Genomic DNA, 20,203 nt, shown 5'->3' with positions numbered 1-20,203 from the left:
ATGATTGGGCAGCAGAAGAGCACAGTCAGTCCAAGAAGAAACATGTTTGTGGAGATCCTTGACCCACTATGTATATTATACATCTTAATATATAAATTCGAAAGGTTAGTGCTAGATGCGGTGAATCTGATTGGTCCTCAGCCTGTGGCCAATCGGATTGGTGGTTCTATGACGTCACCCAACTGCCACTCTCTTCCCCCTCAGACACACACACACACACTCTCTCTGTCCTCTCTCCCCCCCCCATCACACTCACCCTCACGTGCGCCGCCCTGCACCGGCTCCCGGACGGAGGGGAAGTGCGGCGCGGCCCTCCTGCTCCAGCCGCCAACGCTCACTTCCCTCCCCGCCGCTCACTTCCCTCCCCGCCGCTCACTTCCCTCCCTCCCCGCCGCTCACTTCCCTCCCTCCCCGCCGCTCACTTCCCTCCCTCCCCGCCGCTCACTTCCCTCCCTCCCCGCCGCTCACTTCCCTCCCTCCCCGCCGCTCACTTCCCTCCCTCCCCGCCGCTCACTTCCCTCTCTCCCCGCCGCTCACTTCCCTCCCTCCCCGGCGGGGGGACAGGCAGTGGGCAGGCAGCCTCCGGAAGGACCCCCTTCCTCCTGCAGCTGCCCCCGGTAAGATGGCGGCGCACAGCAGACAGGCGGGGGGTGGTATTCAGTCGGGGGAGAGGGAGTCGGGGGAGAGGGAGTCGGGGGAGAGGGAGTCGGGGGAGAGGGAGTCGGGGGAGAGGGAGTCGGGGGAGAGGGAGTCGGGGGAGTCGGGGGAGAGGGAGTCGGGGGAGAGGGGGGGAAGCCTGAACAGCTGTGAAGAGGGGGGGAAGGGAGTTGAGAGGGAGGATGGGGGAGCCAGAACATTACATCACGGGCAACGCCGGGTATATCAGCTAGTATATTATAAAATTGCTGTATTGTCTGTGCTACATGAATCTGTAATATCCACAGAATGTAACAGTAATAACACATTATAGTAAGGGAATATTTGGGAAACAATGATCATAACATGATCTCATTTCAAATAGTTGATCAAAACACCATTATATGGTATCAACAAAGCCTCTTAATTTGTAGAGTGGCAAATTTGAGTCGACTAAATATAATTCTACAAGGAATAAAATGGAATGATTTGCATGAAAAAATATGGAAGATAAATTGGGCAATCTTTAAAACATTTTAAGATGAGTAGACTTAAGTCTATATACCCTTGGGTTGTAAATATAAAATAAATAAAAAAATCCAAACCAATGTGTCTAAATAAACACCCATTGAAAAAGATGACTTATACTGGAACAGAGTTGCTGTGTGATGTGGTGGCTTACCAGCCATCTAGAGCCCTTCTGTGATCAGATGCGCCGCTGTATCACTGTTGTCATCTGCTTGGAATACTTAATCTTCAAACAGATGGGGAGACGAAAAAGCAATCAATAGTGCAGATGATTTTTAGAAGGGGAAGAAACCCGTATTGAGTGCCAGTTTACCCCTGAAGATCCGCAGGAGACTGATAAGGGCCACAATATCCCTCCTTCCAGGATTGTGGCCGCAATAACTCCCACTGTTATGGACAACGTCTGCTAAACCCAGTGTAGAACACAGAGAGATACTCCGCTTCAGCTATAATTGAAGGTGATAGTATGATAGTGGTGGGTGCTGATGGGTAAGATATTGATAATAGTCAGGAGGAGATTTATTTATTTATAAAATATTTTAACAGGAAGTAATACATTGAGAGTTACCTCTCGTTTTCAAGTATGTCCTGGGCACTCACACCCCAGTCCAGATTTTATTGATCATATATATTTAAAATAAATGAGTTTAAAATAGACTTATAGTGGATGCAGATTGGGAGGAGGGAGAAAAGACAGAGCACTACATCCACTGCCATTTTTACAAGCTAATACACCCAACTGCTTTTTGTTTTTAGAGCACCATACATCAATTTTCTATCCTTATAGTGGATGCACGCTACTGTTACTATGTCGGGTCAAATAAGTTGCCCTGGATCAATAGTATTAAAATAGTTAATTGAGAGTGATTAAATCAATTAACGCTAAGAGGATACCTTGCATAAAGATCCCTTAGTTGAGAGTGCACTGGATCATACATCATACTCAGGCTGGTCATACACTAATACACTGTCCTCTACAATGCATACTGCTCTGAAGGTATAGCTGTACAGTAGATTCTCTGCTGTACATGTATCCAATCACAGGTTTATGATCCAGGTATTTTTACCTTGGGAACACACTCCTTAAAGCACACTACCTACAAACATACCTTCACCAGTTTGCAGGCCTCACCTGTCAGTTAATTAGTATATGGGCTATTGTAGTCATTTCATACAGTTGCCCCAGTGCACTCTCAACTAAGGGATATATGATCAATAAAATGTAAGTTTTAATTCATTCATTTATCATCTGGGCTGGGGGGCTGTGAGTGCTATCTGTTGGGTTCTTTTTCTCCTCCTGGCTTTTATCTGCTAAACCCAGTCTGAGCTACCTTCTGGCCTCTCTGTACCTCCTTGTCGGCACTTCGCCCCCTCCCCTCTTCATCTGCAAGTACTTCTACTGGCTCATCATTCCAGATTTGTGGGTCAACCAGGTATCGGGATGTCCACAAAGTTGATCGAGTCGATCGAGTGGTCGAAGATCAGGATCAACATCAAGGACTTTGTTTTTGCCTAATTGGTGTGTACACGCACCAAGGTGCCATGAACTCTTCTGTGCAGGCTACTTCTCCTCCATCCCATGTGTCCATTGATTTCCTTGTGGAGCTTCCTCCCTCTCAGGGCATGACGGTAATCCTGGTTGAGGTTGACCAAGCAGACACATTTTGTCCCACTGGAAAAGCTTCATTCTGCTCCTGAGCTGGTGGATATTTGCATCAGGGAGGTATTCAGTCTGCATGGCTTACATAGTTACGTACTAGATGAGGTTTAAAAAAGACAGACGTCGATGAAGTTCAACCGATGCTAAATTTAGACGACAGATACTTTATCCTATATTTGTACTTACTGTATATTGATTCAGAGGAAGGCAAACCAAAAACCCCAGTGAAATATCATCTAATGATATCCCCATAAGGGGAAAATAAATTCCTTCCTGACTCAAAGAATTGGCAATCAGATTACTCCCTGGATCAACATCCTTCCTATGTTTACTTATTTGGTATATCCCTGCATACCTTTCCTTTCTAAAAAGATGTCCAACTTTGTTTTGAACAAATCTATTGTATCTGTTATCACAGTTCCCATGGGTAATGAATTCCACATTTTACCTGCCCTTACTGTAAAGCACCCTTTCCTTTGTTGCTGGTGAAATCTCCTTTCCTCCAACCTTAAGGGATTACCTCATGTCGTTTTTACTGCCCTTGAGATGAATACTGTAGTTCATATGAAAGCTCTTTGTACTGTCCCCGAATATATTTGTATATAGCTATCATATCCCTCTTGGACACCTCTTTTCTAATGTAAATAAATATAATTTAGCTAGCCTTTCCTCATAAATCAGATTATCCATCCCCTTTATTAATTTGGTGGCTTTTCTCTGCACTCACTAGCTGCATAATGTATTGCTTATGGAATGGTGCCAAAAATTGTACTCCATATTCAAGATGTGGTATTATTAATGATTTATAAAGGGTTATAATTATGTTTACTTCCCTTCCGTCCATTGCCCGTTTAATGCAAGATAAGACCTTGTTTGCCTTTGCAGCTACTGCATGACTTTGGGCACTATTACTAAGCCTGCTGTCTACAAGCACTCCTAAATCCTTCTCCATCAAGGATTCCCCTAATTTATCCTCATTTAAATTTTAAGTCGCTTGTTTATTCTTGCTTCCCAAATGCTTAACCTTGCATTTATCTGTATTAAACCTCATCTGCCATTTACCTGCCCAAATTTCCAGTCTATCCAGTCCTTCCGGTGAGAAATTACATCCTGCTCTAATTCTACTACCTTACACAATTTAGTGTGTAGCCGAGCTCCCCGCATACCTCTGGTGTGGGGAGGGAGGCTGCAGAGTGATCGGAGCGCCGTAGTTCCGCGGTGGACCGGCAGTGCAGGGGGCCTACATCTTAGGTCTCGTGCATGCGCATAGAGTGCCATGTGCGGTCAGTTGCGGCGGCCATCTTGGGAAATGGCTCCGCAAGGGACTACAAGTATCCCATAGGAGAGGCAGGGGAGATAGTTTGGCGCAAATGCAGACCGCGCGCCAGTTGTAATGGGGACGCCGAGGAAGAAGGTAGTGTCTGGGTGCCAGTGGCTCTCGGACTAGGCCAGACTTCCCCTACAGGTCCCAGTTAGGCCCATAGCCACAGTAACAGCAGTATTGTAGGGAAGGCCCCATATAGGGATGTTCCCCTTAGTGCTGCAATAGATAGAGTTTTGCTGCACCGGTGGACGGACGCCACGCGGTGGCCTGCGGTCTAGGACCAGGCCAGACTAGAGTCATTAAGGGAGACACTCCTGCCGGAGCTCACTCAAGAGACGGACACCACCAGTAAGGCGAGAGGGATTTGGCCGACCCCGCGTCATGGGATCACATTGCGGCCCTGCTGATTCAGGATCTCCTTTATACCCTGGTCTGGCCTGAAACCAGGAATGTACCACCGTGCACCTACGATTCCATACAGGGGTAGCGCTACTCCACACACTTTGGGTGGGATTGTTCTGTGGATACCAGGGTGGTCCGGTGCCTAGAGCACCCTCAGTACTTTGGGGGAACCCCACAGAGGTGGTGCATATTGTGTTGGGGTATTGTGTTGGGGACATTGTATTGTGGATATTATTATTAGTATGTGTCAGTAAACAGTTATATTATACCTCTATGTATTACTCATCACTGTATTAGTTCCTGTGAGGGGTTAGCCTGCCAACATTGGGATCCCTCATCAGGTGAAGGCGCTGTACCGAGAAGGGCGAGCGCTCACCCCAGGCTCCCATCGGTGGAGACTTAGGCCTTCTGTGAGCCACAGGTAATTCAGCATGCGTAGTTCCCATAGTCGTAGGGAAAGGGGGCTACAAGTGTCAACAGCAAAGATGGAGACTTTGCTCTCTCTGCCAACTTCAAGGTCATTAATAAACAAGTTAAAAAGCAGAGGCCTCAGTACCAATCCCTGAGGTACTCCACTCACACAACTTTAGCCCAACCTGAAAATGTTCTATTTGTGAGAAATTTGTTTTCTATCCTTCTACCAGTTTTCAATCCAGGTGCAAATATTTTTATTGAGCCTAATTTGCTTTATTTTGTACAATAACCTCGTGTGGAACCGTATCAAAAGCCGTTGCAAAATCTAAGTAGACCATATCAACTGCATTACCCTGGTCTAAATTTCTACTTACCTCATCAAATAAACTAATCAGGTTAGTTTGGCATGACCTATCCTTCATAAATCCATGCTGACTATTACTAATAATTTTGTTTTCCATTATGTATTTCTGAATATTAACCTGTACTAAACCTTCAAGTAGGTTCCCCACTATTGATTTCAGGTTTACAGGTCTGTAATTCCCCGGTTGTGATCTAGCTCCCCTTTCAAATGTAGGCACCATGTCTGCTTTACGCCAATCTTGTAGTACTGAGCCTGTGGAAATGGAGTCCTTGAATATTAAATATAATGGTTTGGCTATTATTGAACTTAACTCCTTGAACTCTTGGATATATGCCATCGGGGCCAGGTGCCTTATTTACTTAAATGTTATCAAGCCGCCTATGAACTTCTTCCTCATTTAACCAATTGTTCATTAATATAGAGGTTGTGGCTTCCTCCTGCGGCACTACTATTGCAATAGATTCTTCCCTGGTAAATACAGAGGCAAAGAATGTGTTTAATACCTCAGCTTTTTGCTAATCGGCAATAATTTGCCTACCCATCTCGCACTGAAAGGGTCTTATATTTTCTTTTCTCATTTTTTTGTTAAGGTACTAAAATAATGTGTTAGGGTTGACCTTTCTTTCTATTGCAATCCTTTTTTCATTATCCATTTTTGCTCATTTGATTGCCCCTTTTGTAACATTCCTTATAATTCTGATTATAACTGTGTTCTACTTAACCTCCTGATTGGAATAATAACACAGGAAGATATCTGGCGTGCTCGGTCCATATGAACTTGGTTACTTAAGTCCTTTTTCTCCCAAACGGGGGATCGTTGCGTAAACAAAAGAGAGAAAGAAAAAAATAGACAAGCACCACCTGTATCAGTATAAAAATAATTTAAAACAAATTAAATGCAGATAAAGCTCGCTTACATGTGAGATCATAGGAATGAACATGGCAACAAGCAGATGTTACCCAAACGTTCCCAGACGTGAATATTTGTTGTTATTACTTCTGGATTTGACAATATCAAACATTTTAGTATTGCCCCTGTCTTTGTCTTTAAGCACCCCCAAAACCTGTTTCCTTTTGTTGCAATTCTAATCTCATTGCCCCAGTCTGTGTCTGGATAATTAAAATCATTCATGGTGCAAACATGACTTAGTTTTGAAGCCTACTCCATTTGCCAAAGTATTTTGGCTTCCTCTCTCTCACAGATATTTGGTGGTTTATAGCATATCCCTACAAACCAGAGCTGTTTTTCCAGGACTCTACCTCCTCCTGCATCCATATACTTGAATGTCAACCTGAATATGTTGTCTAGAAGATCATAGACTCGCTTATCTCTACAGCAGCGGTGAGCAAACTGGGGGGGGGGTGTGCGGGGTTTACAGAGGCCCAGCGCGCTTCCCGAAGGCACTTAAATTAAGTGTCGGGGAAGCAGCGAAGGCCTCTGTAAACTACACCTACCTTGGCTCAGCCGGCTGTTGGAGACGCGTCGCCATGGCAACGCTGTGTCAAATGACGCTTCGAAGTCATGCAACATTATGTTGCCATGGCAACGTGATGTTATGGCGCCCAGACGCCGGAGCCAAGGTAAGAGGGGGGGGGAGGGCCCACAGGAGACATGGGAACAGCCAGCAGGGGGGTGCAGGGAAAAAAGATTGTGCTCCCTTGCTCTAGAGGGCCCCTCCAGTTCATGGTCTATACAGGGGAGCTGAGTCAAATTTTGCCATGTGCATGTTTCTGCCTTGTTCAGGTTTTTCCACTGTGCTTTTCCTGCCAGTGGGTATTGAGTCTGCCCCATAAAGGGGTGGATACTGTAAGGATTGCAAACATGGAAATCTCCGGTTACATTGCCTCAAAACAACATTTCTGAGATTTGAGGTTGTTTTTCCTTTGCCTCTACCAAGATGGCGGTCAACAGAAAGTGATCTCACTCACCCACACCAAAGCAACCTTGGCTATCTTGCTTCCTGACCGCTCCTGCTCTCACTTCCAAAACAGGAAATCAGCCTCTGGTTGATATGGAAATGCCTAAACCTTTCATCTCCCTTTATAAGACACTCCTTTCTACTCTCTCCTTGCCTGCGCAAGTTTCTCCAGTTTCTCGCTAGTTCCTGATGGAATCCCTGTGTGATGTCTTCCCTGCCTTTGGGCTTCTGTCTCTCTCCAGCCCTGGAACAGTGACCGCAACCATTCTACCTCTTTCCTGCCCCGACCTCAGAACTGTAACCTCTACTCTGCTGACGCACCCTGCCCTGACCCGGAAACCAGACCCCATCATTCTTACTCATTTAGGATCTAAATACCAGGTTCGGGTCGGTCTATACTTTCTACCTTTACCTAGCTAGTCTTCTCCTGCACAGTAACAAGCGATGTACGCAAACAGGTTGAACTATGTAGCTATAAAGTCGTGAGTCTTGTAATGAGCCACATTATTTTCAATGTGATGGTTCTACAATCCATGATCCTTGTTTCAAATAGGCACAGTAGAGTCAGTGAGTTCGGTGCAATCAAATCGGTGATACAATAAGTGACAGAATTGGTGAGGAGGCCACTGAATAGATTGCTTGAGTGTAGAGCGGTTAACAAAATTTGTCCCTCAACGCAACAAATCTACAGGAACATGAGACATATCAACGACATGTATTTTTGTAATATTTCAATCTGTAGGATTATATTGTTGTGAAGAAGCACGGTGAGCATGTCACAGACAGCAGCAGTCCCTGTGTCACCGAAGGATCATGCCGGACCCAGAGACCCATCATGGAGCATCCAACTAACTCACTGTTACATGAGAGAAACAATGCCAAGATGCTGGAGACTGAGAAGATCCTGGAACACACCAACAGGATAATTCACCTTCTGACTGGAGAGGTGAGGGATGCTGAACAGCGGTACATTTTACCATCTTTGTCTTCATTTAGTCTTTTCTTTAGCTAACTTTGTTCAATGTATCTGTATTTTCCTCTCACCCTTGCTCAACTGGCTTTCCATAAGTAAAACACAATTTCAGGACCAATTATGTCTGGGTAATAAGTGTGGTATTCTTTGTGATACAGGTACCTATAAAGTGTGATGATGTTGCTGTCTATTTCTCCATGGAGGAGTGGGGTTATTTAGAAGAACACAAGGAGCTCTACAAGGATGTGATGATGGAGAATCACCAAACCCTCATATCACAGGGTAAGAGGAGGTTTTCCCATTCTAGTAGAGATGTCGGTCATGTGGGGTTCTAACAAAAAAGGTGCTCAAGCTAAGTTTATCTGACATTAGATATTTTAGAAAACATAACGTTAATTTGAGGTTTGTGTTGGGAATAAGAAACAGTACATTCCAATCACATTCAGGTGCATGTTTTATACCAATTGAAATATTCAACCAGAAATGTTAAATTATGTTTCCTGTTCCCCATGGCAGTGGGCACCGTAGGGTTAAGTCTATCTCCAGCTGAGTAGGACAGGAAATTGAATTCTTGCAGATAGGCCAAATTTAGTCTTTTTCCTGTCCTACAGCTAGGAGTAGTGTTGGTTATTTTTTTTTAGCAGTACTCACTGGACTGTAGTTAGTGTAGTCGGGCCAAGGGGTTCTCAGCCTCTCTCGTCTTGAAGCTCCGTCAATGCACCGTGGGTGGTTGCAAGACAGAGGCCCATGCGACCGGGCAAAACCGCAAATGTGTCTTTGAACGCTGCGGGGCAGACAACTGTGTCTGTAGGGCAGATCGGAGGCTCTGATAAATATTTCCGCAGATGCGTCTGAGAACGCAGCGGAGTAGGAGAGACAGACCGGCATGGCGTCCCACTTGAGTGCATGGCACGTGCACATCCCACAGGCGGGCATGAGAACAGTGCACTGGAAGCCAAGCACTCCAATTGGGCAGACTGACGGTTGCAATAGAGTGATGGCACACAGAGTTGTGTTAAAGGATCCTGCAGCATGGAATGCTCGTCAGAAAGGAGGACAAATCAGCTGCAGGAAATAGAAGCCAGTATGGAAGCTGCTGCAAGTAAAGGGTCGCTTACAAAAACTAGGCGAGTTTCTTAGTTTAGTAGAAAAGATGAAAGAGATGATATTTATGGAACTGAAAGAATGTTCGTTACATTAGTGCCACGGTTATACAACGAGAACAAGGAACCTCTAAAGTAGCAGTGAAGTCCCTGCATCAAAAGACGAAAGCTTCTAAAAAAAAAAACTAAATGGTGTGCAGTGGCGTAGCTAGACATTCGCGGGCCCCCGGGCAAAAAAGAAATTTCAGGGCCCCTTTGATATTAATACTGACGAATTTTTTTCTCCCCGATCCTCTCTCAGGGGTGCTCGCGATATTATCTGCCGGTGGGCGCGGGGTTTACAGAGGCCCCGCACGCTTCCCGAAGGCACTTAAATTAAATGCCAGGGAAGTGGCGAAGGCCTCTGTAAAACTTCATTTACCTTTGGTAAGAAAGTTTCTGGAGACGCGTCACCATGGCAATGTGACGGAAGTTGCTATTGCGTCATGACGCCCAGAACGCCGGAACCAAGGGGAGGGGAGCACGGAGAGCAGGATAGCCGGCAGGGTGGCGCTCCCTTGCTCTATCTTATCATACAGGGAAAAGGGAGACCAAAAAGCGCACCAGCACAAACGGAGCAGGAAGAAACCAGGACAAAAAAATGATTAAAAGGGCACTTTAATGTGGCAAAAGACCCATCCAATGCATTTCGAACGTCGCAGCGTTTTTTTTTTTGAAAAAGAACGCTGCGACGTTCGAAATGCATTGGATGGGTCTTTTGCCACATTAAAGTGCCCTTTTAATCATTTTTTTGTCCTGGTTTCTTCCTGCTCCGTTTGTGCTGGTGCGCTTTTTGGTCTCCCTTTTCCCTGTATTGCATTGAGTAGCTGCACAGCCTGCCTGCCCTACCAGGATGTGAGTATTTGCATATTTTTCAGGGGAACCTGCCAATGAGACTGATGGTGAGTGGGTTGCACCACACACCACCTGTCTTCAGGAGGATAGTACCCATTATATGACACAATAGGTACTATATCAATTGTTAGTACCCTGGTACAGTGGTCTGGCTTATTATCATTTTGAGATATACCTGCATTTGAGCGCTTCAGCTATTTTCCATATTGCTCTATCTTATCATCCCTCATCTCTCTCCATCATTCGTCGTCATCCCTCATCATCATCTATACCCCTCATCATCTATCCCCTCCTCCTAATCGTCATCCCCTCTCCCCCATACTATCTTTTCCTGGCCCCATCCCCCCTCTTCCATCCCCCCCAGCCTCTCTCCTTCCTCCCCCATATATACACACAAACACTACACCATATACACACATACCAAACATGCAACATTAGTGTAACACACACACCATATACAAATACACATTTATTAGATTGTAAGCTCTTCGGGGCAGGGATTTCATTTCCTATTGTCTGATTTTTGCTGCACTTATTGTATAATTATAATTCCCTGTACTGTATTCTTTGTGAAGCGCTGAGTACACTTTTGGCGCTATATAAATAAAGACATACAATACAATTTATATTCAACATATAAAAAAAAACTAAATATACAACATATACATGCAGATATTGCATGAAACACACATATGCATTACAAATACACGCACCAACACATTTATAAACACCCACACACACTTACCAACACAGACATAAACACACTCTTGCCAACACAGAGAGACACGGAACTGGGAGATGCAGAGAGGAGTAGCAATGGAGTGCTCTGCAGCGCCACCTGCTGCCCGGAAGTGGTTAAGCAGGAAGACTTCCCTACTCACCACCTCCCATTCTGTGATCAGCTCTGCACTCCGCAGCCGGCATCCTCCGCTCTCCTCCTACCCTCCCAAGCCTGTCTCTATCTGAAGAAAGACAGATGGGCTGCCGACAGGGGGGGGGGGGAGAGTGGGCCCCCCCTGCTGAGCCCAGGCCCCTGGGCTGCCCGTGTAATAGTTACGCCCCTGATGGTGTGCAGCATGTGAGAAACCAGCTTTAGAAGCTAAAAAGCTTTGTGCAGGCTGCCTTAAAGCAGCAGCAGCAGGAGATTCAAATGAACAAGTAAATTATTTTCTATCATGGATGAAGGATACAGTAAAGCAAAGTGTGGATTCTGCAGAGCAGCAGGCAGTTAAACCAGCTCAAGATCTCAAACCAGCCTGGATGTAGTGAGAATAAACAAAATAGGAATATGGCGCACCGCCAAAGAGTGGGTCAAAACATTAGTATAAAAATGACTTTATTAAGTCCATGTTCAAAAACGGAAGTGTAGCAACCCTCCTACGTGTTTCGTGTGTGTTACACTTTATCAAGGAGTCCCTAGCCTCATGCCCTGTGCCTCTGTTGATGTGTAATATTGAGTGCATCTACACATTACGGATATAGCGCTTGAGCGCCTATACCACTAAAAACTCTTTTCTCTACTTGGATATAGTGAGACGTTGTGACGTTCGTGAGGATTTGGCCCGGGATTAAAGGGGTTACACCCCAATTGGCCACCCTCTAACCTCACCAGGGAGACAAGGGGTTAACTGGGCTGAGGTCCAGAAATGTGATTCAACCCTTGTTATAACATGAAAATGTATATTCCCCTGCTCCCATGTATTATTGTACACACTGGGGCTTAAGGGGTTAATATTATATGCATTGCTGTCCCTATTTTGGCAGGCTAGTCACTACCTGCAGGGCTGAATAACAGGAGCCGTTCCATTAAGACTGCTAATGTAGGAACGGAGTGAGCCAGCACCCTGATTGTTGGTGTGCAGCCTCAGGGTAACCCCACAAGAACACACCTATTAAAAATATAACTTTGTCATAAGGGAAACATATATTTTTGATAAAGTGCCTTTCTGTTGCAGTTAAAATGTAGAGGCAGGATGCTATGGTTTCTGCCTGCCTTTGTAATGCATTAAGGAACAAATGTTATGCATACCAGAACCAAATGTTTTGACACCTATGAGCTGGGTCACTTGCCTATGCAAGCAGAACAGCTTGCTAGAATTTGCCTATGCAAGCAGAACAGCTTGCCTATGCAAGCAGAACAGCTTGCTGGTGATCAAAGGCTAAAAACCTAATTGTTTATGCAGGGCCCAGGAACTGGAGTGGGTTGTGAGCGTTAAAGCTCACACTTACAAACCAAGGTATCCTGCAAGAATAAACATAACACAGGGGACAAATGTCCCCCCCCCAGGGGTCCCTGCTTCAAAGGATTTATTGATGGGGGCAAGGGATGGGGCTACCCAAGGAGAAAATCAGAAGGGGTGACCTTATTAAATATAAGAATATTATGAGATGTCCTTGGCTGAACATGCTAAGAGTTACATATGTGTATTCGTGGGAGTTACCCGCAACTAACGGTTACAAACACCTGATGTTTAGCCGGTTCGAACAGACAGATATTAATATCTATCTTAATTTTAATATTATACTGTAATATTTAGTCTCTTTGGGAGCGTCAGACGTGACGGAATGTATTAATATGCTCGCATGCCAGTAAGTATCACTGAACTGAAGTTATGAAGTTATTTAGATAGGGAAAAGCAGTTTTTAAACGTCGTGGGGTGGGAGGAGTTTTACTCTGAGGAAAACTGTCAACTTCACCACTGATTTATGAGAGGGGCTGGGTTTAGGTTGGTTCAAAGGGAAATAATTGTATAAGAACCAGGCTCAGCCTATGGCTATGGTCCTTCATGTCTTCATGCAAAAGGCCTTCATGTTCTGCATGTGTCCTGCATGTATTGCTGTGATGTCAGCTGAAATATGGAAGAAATGGCCCAGTCTGTATCCTGATGGCTTTCTGTCCTAATCTTTAAGTAAGTGTCTATATTTTGCTTGTTATTTGTATAATCTGTGTGTTCACCTTTATCAAGGAATAAATTATATTTTATCATATCTAAATCTCGTCCCAGTTCAGACCCAGTTATAAATATATATATTATTATATATATTTTTGTGTAAATTACAGCCTGCCATAAAGTCACCGTGACAGACGTCTCTTCAGATGAATCGGAGATATATCAACAGATGTCGGAGGGAGAGTACTGTGATTCCTCAGAGCAAGAAATACAGACAGAAGAATCAGAATTTAATCTGGAGGGTGGATCCTCTTATAAAAGCTATGAGGTAAATATTGGAATTAGAGGATACAGAAGAAGATCCGATTAAATTATTTGGAGCAAGACAAAAGAAAACCAGATGTTTTCCAATTCATCAAGTAATTAGTAAAAGCCTGATAGACTGAATATTCCCAGAAAATTCAACAGGATGTAGTATCCTTTTGTACAAAAGAAAGTAAAGTACTGGGAAGTCAGTCCTAAAATTGATGCAGAAATTTCCAGAGTATCAAGGAAAACAACCATACCGGTAGAAGATACAGCATCGCTCAGAGATGTAATGGATACACAAAAAATGGATAGTGTTTTAAAAATAGCTTATTTAACAGCGGGCACAGGATGCAAACCGGCAATATCAACAACATCGGTATCAAGGGCAATGCGTATATGGATTTCTAATATCGAAGAAGCATTAGAAAAAGGAGTCAAGAGAACCTCTATTTTGAAAGCGCTGGCAGAGATAAAATGGACAGCCGGCAATGTGGCTGAAGCTTAGCTGGACGCAGTAAGACTGACAACAAGGTTGATGGCATACACAGCATTCAAAAACAGGCTCTGTAATTTGCCTTTTGAAGGACAATTTCTATTTGAGAACCAATTGGAGACAATTATAACCAAAGCATCAGGAGCTAAAAGCCAGTTTTTTCCTCAACAAAGCAGAACTAGAAGATATCTTCCTACATATCAGACAGAAAGAACACAATATAAAGAAGCAAGAACATATCGACCAGGAAAGTCATTCACAAGACAAACGTCATGGAGAGGCGGACAAAACAAGCTTTTTCGGGGCTCATGGGGGAGAGCTTCATTCCCCAGAGGGAAATTCTCATGAGTTCAGCGGCTTCCAGTTGGGGGAAGACTAGGCCAATACAAGGCAGCATAGACTCAATCAATAAAAGACAGGTGGGTACTTCAGATCCTTTCTTTAGGTTTTTTTTTCAGCTACGGAAGAAACCAAAGACTATCTGCAGGTAGTGGGCGGGGCCTTTATGGCCTACCTGCAAGAATTCAATTTCATGCCCTCTCAGCTGGGGATAGATTTAACCCTATGGTGCCCACAGCCATGGTTCCAGGAAAATAATATTATGGTAAATTGGTTTAAATGTTCTTTTGTCTCACATACAAGCTTAACCATGTGCGTGCGTGTGTGTGTGTCTGTGTCTGTGTGTGTGTGTCTGTGTCTGTGAAAAGGGTTAACAAACCGCCCTCCAGTTGTCACACTCACCTTTTCAAAGGGCACTAACAATGATCACTCACATCCCAAAACCATCACACAATACCCCAGTTACATTGCCACCCCTAGGATTCATTTTAGGGCTTAGACCTCAGGGTCCTTGGTCCCCCTTATACTAGAAAAATATGCATTTAAACAAGAACCCAAATTAGCAAAACATGTCCAAAAATGTGATCAATCTCTTCAAAAGATAATTGGTTCAAAGACATTACTTATTCAATTTTACAGTGCTTATTGCAGAAAAAACAGATTACGAAACATGCAATACAGGACATAGATTCAGTCTAGTTACAAAATAAATAGAAGTTAAACACCAAGCCTAATACATTACCAGTGAATACTATTAATTCCTTCAAGATGCCATGAAGTAGAAAATATTTTTTAAATGCAGTGTGTCGGGTATAACACACCTCTGTGTAAATCTGCCGTAGGGATTTAAAAAAAAAACGTTTTAAGCCTAGACATTTCATCTTTGACAAGTAACAGCCATTGTGGGTGTGTCTTCCTCATCCCTTTTGACACTTTTAAGTCTGGCTTCTCTGATAAAGGGGAATTATTTCATTTTAATTTGTAAGTATAAAATACCTCATAACTCTCTCCCTGTAACCTTCATATTAATGATACCCACATTCTGGCGTTCAGAGAAGTCCGGCGGATGCATATGTATCACCAGTGACAGTCCTACTTTTAACCTTGAGAGGGAAACTAATTATCTGATATTTGCAACACAGATGATATCTTCTCACATTTTATATCAATACAATCTTGTACTTTTGGCATTTTCAGATTTATACCTGCCATTATTATGGGATATACTATACTATACCAGACCCTGAATTATTTTACATAATGTTAATCAGTAATGGTATTGAATACATTGCTGCCTCTGTTACCTTTTGGTTCTGCTGGTCAGTGAATCTCTACAGAATTTGTCTTTTATAGTTTATTTCAGCAGATAGAATAATACCTTGTGGTTTATCTGTAAACTGTTGCATGCCATTTTAATTTTAGCATGGTTTGATTGCCACCCAAGTCATGGACACATGATATACCATAATAATCTAACAAGAAACAGAAAAATAGTTCCCAAAAACAGAAGGTTAACATCTTGGTTCCTGGACTTCACATACTTTATTCCTTGCATTGCTTTATTATGGTTTATGCTATTAATGAACCTCTTTTCTCACACTGCCTTTCTTTCTAACAGGTAAGTCCATGAGCAGAAATACACGAGCAGGATGTTCCACTTCTCTTTGCTCACCAGATAGTGTAAATGAAGATAACAGTGTTCTTAAAAATGATCAGGGAAGAAATCGATTGATGCAAAATAAACCAAGGAAAAGACAGAGAAAATCTGTGAGATATGTGGCTAAGGAATCGAACTCAGAGGAAGGAAAAAATCTCACAGGTTCCCACATTTCTACACTCATAGAACAAACAGGGGCAGAATATGCATATACTCATATTAAGGAAGAAGGCAAAGGAACCATTAATGTACATTCAATTCACAAGTGTAAGTGCAATGAATGTGGTAAAAACATTAAAAATCAATCTGCTTATACAATTCACCAAAAAACACACACCACAGAAAAGCTGTATAGCTGCTCTGAATGTCAGAAATACTTTACTAGTAACTCAGATCTTGTTAACCATCAGAAAATTCACACAGGAGCAAAACCATTTGTTTGCTGTAAATGTGGAAAATGTTTTTCTCGGAACACACTTCTAGTTGAACATCAGAGAATGCACACAGGAGAGAAGCCATTTGTTTGCTCAGAATGTGGAAAATCTTTTACCAACAATTCAACTCTTGTTAGACATAAGAGAATTCACACAGGAGAAAGGCCATTTGTTTGCTCTGAATGTGGAAAATGTTTTACTCGGAACACACTTCTAGTTCAACATCAGAGAATTCACACAGGAGAGAAGCCATTTGTGTGCTCTGAATGTGGAAAATCTTTCCCCAACAACTCAAATCTTGTTGTACATAAGAGAATTCACACAGGAGAAAAGCCATTTGTTTGTGCTGAATGTGGAAAAGGTTTTTCTCGGAACACACTTCTAGTTGAACATAAGATAATTCACACAGGAGAAAAGCCATTTGTTTGCTTTGAATGTGGAAAATCTTTCTCCAACAACTCAACTTTTGTTGTACATAAGAGAATTCACACAGGAGAAAAGCCATTTGTTTGTGCTGAATGTGGAAAATGTTATTCCCAGCGCTCATCTCTTTTTGCACATAAGATAATTCACACAGGAGAGAAGCCATTTGTTTGTGCTGAATGTGGAAAATGTTTTTCCAAGCGCTCATCTCTTGTTGCACATCAGATAATTCACACAGGAGAGAAGCCATTTGTTTGTGCTGAATGTGGAAAATGTTTTTCCCAGCGCTCATATCTTGTTAAACATAGGAGAATTCACACAGGAGAGAAGCCATTTGTTTGCTCTGAATGTGGAAGAGGTTTTTCTCGGAATGCACACCTTGTACAACATCATAGAATTCACTCAGGAAAGAAGCCATTTGTTTGCCCTTAATGTGGGAAATGTTTTATCCAGAATTCAGATCTTATTAAACATCAGAGACAACACAGACAAACATAAAATTAAAAAGGCTACTGTATTATTGTGACGGGAAGGGTCCCAGGGACCAGTTTTTTCCAGGGCTCTTCTGGCCACTAAAAACTAGAACTACCAGGTTTTAATGTAAGTAGCGAGAAAACCCGACTGAAGAGCTCAAAGGTAAACACCTAATAGCGTCTGCCAGTGATACCAATGGGAGATAAGGAGCCTCAGGGGGAGAGGTTGTAGAGAGTATAACTGCTATTGTAGACAATTGTATCCATGTAACATGATGCAGAACGACAAGATCACCCTGGAGTAGCACTTTACTCACGATACAGCCATCCTCTGTAAGTCCGTAGCTCTCACTCTCTCCTGATGTCAGTGTGTGCGCACACAGATGACGTCACTCCCCAGCGCTGGCCCGATCCGGAACATCAGAGAAATAGAAATGATCGATGCTGCTGCCTCTCAAAAACCAGGGAATCACCAGGTAAAAATAAAACTGAAGTTTATTCTAATCACATTAAAAATGAACACTCAGGACAAACAAAAATAGAGCAACCTCCTCCCACATGTTTCGAGCATGCACTGCCCTTTCTCAAGAATGCCCGAAACATGTGGGAGGAGGTTGCTCTATTTTTGTTTGTCCTGAGTGTTCATTTTTAATGTGATTAGAATAAACCAGTTTTATTTTTACCTGGTGAGTCCCTGGTTTTTGAGAGGCAGCGGCATCGATCATTTCTATTTCTTTAATGTAAGTAGCCCCTTGCATATCCTGTTCTGTGGTTATTACATTTTCACAACAGGAATAAAATAAAGTATAAAAAAATATGTTTTGGTTAACAATAAAGCAGAGCGAGAGTCTCAAGACAGGCAGGGCTGAGATCCTTTGTGCAGCCAGCATGTTCAGAGAAAATTACTGCTGCTAGGACTGGAGGGGGAGGATATTCCCTGTCATAGTGAGTATAGTTCTGATTTGTGTGTGGTGTGAAATGTTGTGTTGCTAGCTGCGGCTGGAATAAAAAGTATTTATTGCACTACTTTGTCCTGTCTGGTTCCTTGATCTCTGGGTTCAGTTCTGATCTTTTGTGATTAGTTCCGGTTTGGTGATGAGAAAGATGACTGCTTTTGAGTAGAGCTCCAACAGCGGCTGTGAAACCTAGTTGGTTTGCAGCTGATACCTTTATGATGGTGAAATTACCTCATTTAAGGACTAGCCACCCAATATCTCCTTAAATAAAGTCCAAGAAGCACTCATATTCTCAAGAGGCAGTGGACTTCTTTAAGAGGTGAGGAACATGGTGCAGACCTATATGCTTGCTCAGATGCAGACAATGAATCAGACCCTAGAGAATCAAGTCAACCCAGTACTAAAAAATATATAAAAGATCTTTTCTCAAACATTTAAGAGCATGTTTCAAGCTGAAATACAAACATTCCTGAGAGATGTGACCAAATAGATTACTGTGCAGGGAGACTAAATCGACATAAAATAAACTCAATGAGGTTATCGCTCACCAAGAAGCCCAGGACTGGGCATTTTTCTACCATGCGCTTCAAGATTGAAGATATCCTAGAGAGAGAGGGTCTCAAGAATAAGATCCACTGTAACAACTTGTGCACCAGAGGAATACTGGAATTAACAAACATAGATCTTATGAAATTCTTCAAGTTTCTGTGGCCCGATACCTCAGAGGATAAGTTCCTGCTAGACCGAGCTCACAGACCAAGCTTAAATTTTCAGAAAACCCTAGGTACGTGATAGTGTGCCTGCACGTTAAAGAAGCAATATTGCTGGAGTCTATATCCCACCCCGAGATTATATTTAAGAACAATATAATTAAAATCTTTGCAGACTTTGCCCTCCACATTACTGAAGAGAATTGAAACCGTTCTCAGGCTCTGAGCAAGTGGGAAAATATTAAAGAATATATATTGCTACTCCGTGCTCCTAGGTGGTACAGCAACCATTACCATTCCCAATCTTAATTTCTTCCTCACATTTTCAATACTAAAATGGCATAAACAAAATGTTGAAATGACAGTGCATCCCAGAGTAATTCCAGTAGCTTACCCTCTTTATAAGAAGTAAAGATTTCTAGTCAGCGTTGCATCATGTCATAGAAAGTCTTTAAAAAATATCCATTTATTGCACAAGAATCAGGAAAAACGGCATACCATCAACCTAACACATTTCCCACCCTTATGCGTGCTACCTCAGAGGAATAAAATGGTACGGGAAACGAACAAATATTTTATAGTGGAGCACCCCTCTCACAGTTAAAAAAAAAGCTCCCCTCAAAGTGAAACACACCATAAAACAACTGAACAAATCAAGAAGTTCCTGTAAGGAATCATCAATGTTTAATGAAAAACAGAAAACGAAGGAGATGTTATATTCTCCATATTATCAATGTACTAATAAACCGGAACATGTTGTTAGACACATAAACAAACCATCATTAATTTAAAAGTGCAGTAGGGAGCTTCAATGGAAAATATCCCACTTCTTATTTAATCCCAAAGGAATCCTGGTATAAAATGTAAAAAAATCAAAAAAAACTTCACATTACAAAAAACTTTTAAAACGTATTAAGCAGAAAGTGTTACTCGGGTAGGTAACTATACTAAATAGAGGTCAGTCAGGGCAAAGCTAATCCAATTAACACATATAAAGGGCTAAGTATCTTCAAGTAAGGGGGGAATGGTGTATAAGGTGGTTCCTGATCCGGGGCTGTCGGAACCTCTGTGAGAGCCTGGTAGCTGAGCACACAAGAAGCAGGAACGCTGTACTGTCCATGGACCGGCTCAGCGCTGACTGATCATGCTGGTCACAAGCCACTCACCTTATCTTACCCAGGATCTCCTTTATGTGGGAGCTGGATGTTGGGGCTGGATATGAGGACTTGTATACCCATCTTCGACTCAAAGGACCGCACCGTTGACACATTCCACATACGGTTAACCCCTGGCTCCCGAAG

The 20,203-nt window shown here is 42.9% G+C and overlaps 1 protein-coding gene across 1 annotated transcript in view; it reads left to right on the top strand.

Annotated features, from left to right (window-relative positions):
• The window catches only part of LOC142462882 (uncharacterized), a 52,340-nt gene extending 34,634 nt beyond the window's left edge, over nucleotides 1-17,706 (top strand). Inside the window, 3 exon segments of the mRNA XM_075565096.1 lie at nucleotides 7,990-8,193; nucleotides 8,379-8,502; nucleotides 15,868-17,706. Coding sequence (XP_075421211.1) covers nucleotides 7,990-8,193; nucleotides 8,379-8,502; nucleotides 15,868-17,261 — 1,722 coding nt within the window. The 3' untranslated portion in view covers nucleotides 17,262-17,706.
• The last annotated feature ends 2,497 nt before the right edge of the window (nucleotides 17,707-20,203 follow it).

This window comes from Ascaphus truei, chromosome 11, assembly GCF_040206685.1.
Source record: "Ascaphus truei isolate aAscTru1 chromosome 11, aAscTru1.hap1, whole genome shotgun sequence".
Classification (NCBI taxonomy): Eukaryota; Metazoa; Chordata; class Amphibia; order Anura; family Ascaphidae; genus Ascaphus; species Ascaphus truei.
Note: the sequence above shows the minus strand (reverse complement) of the source record. Positions and strands in the feature narration are given on the sequence as shown.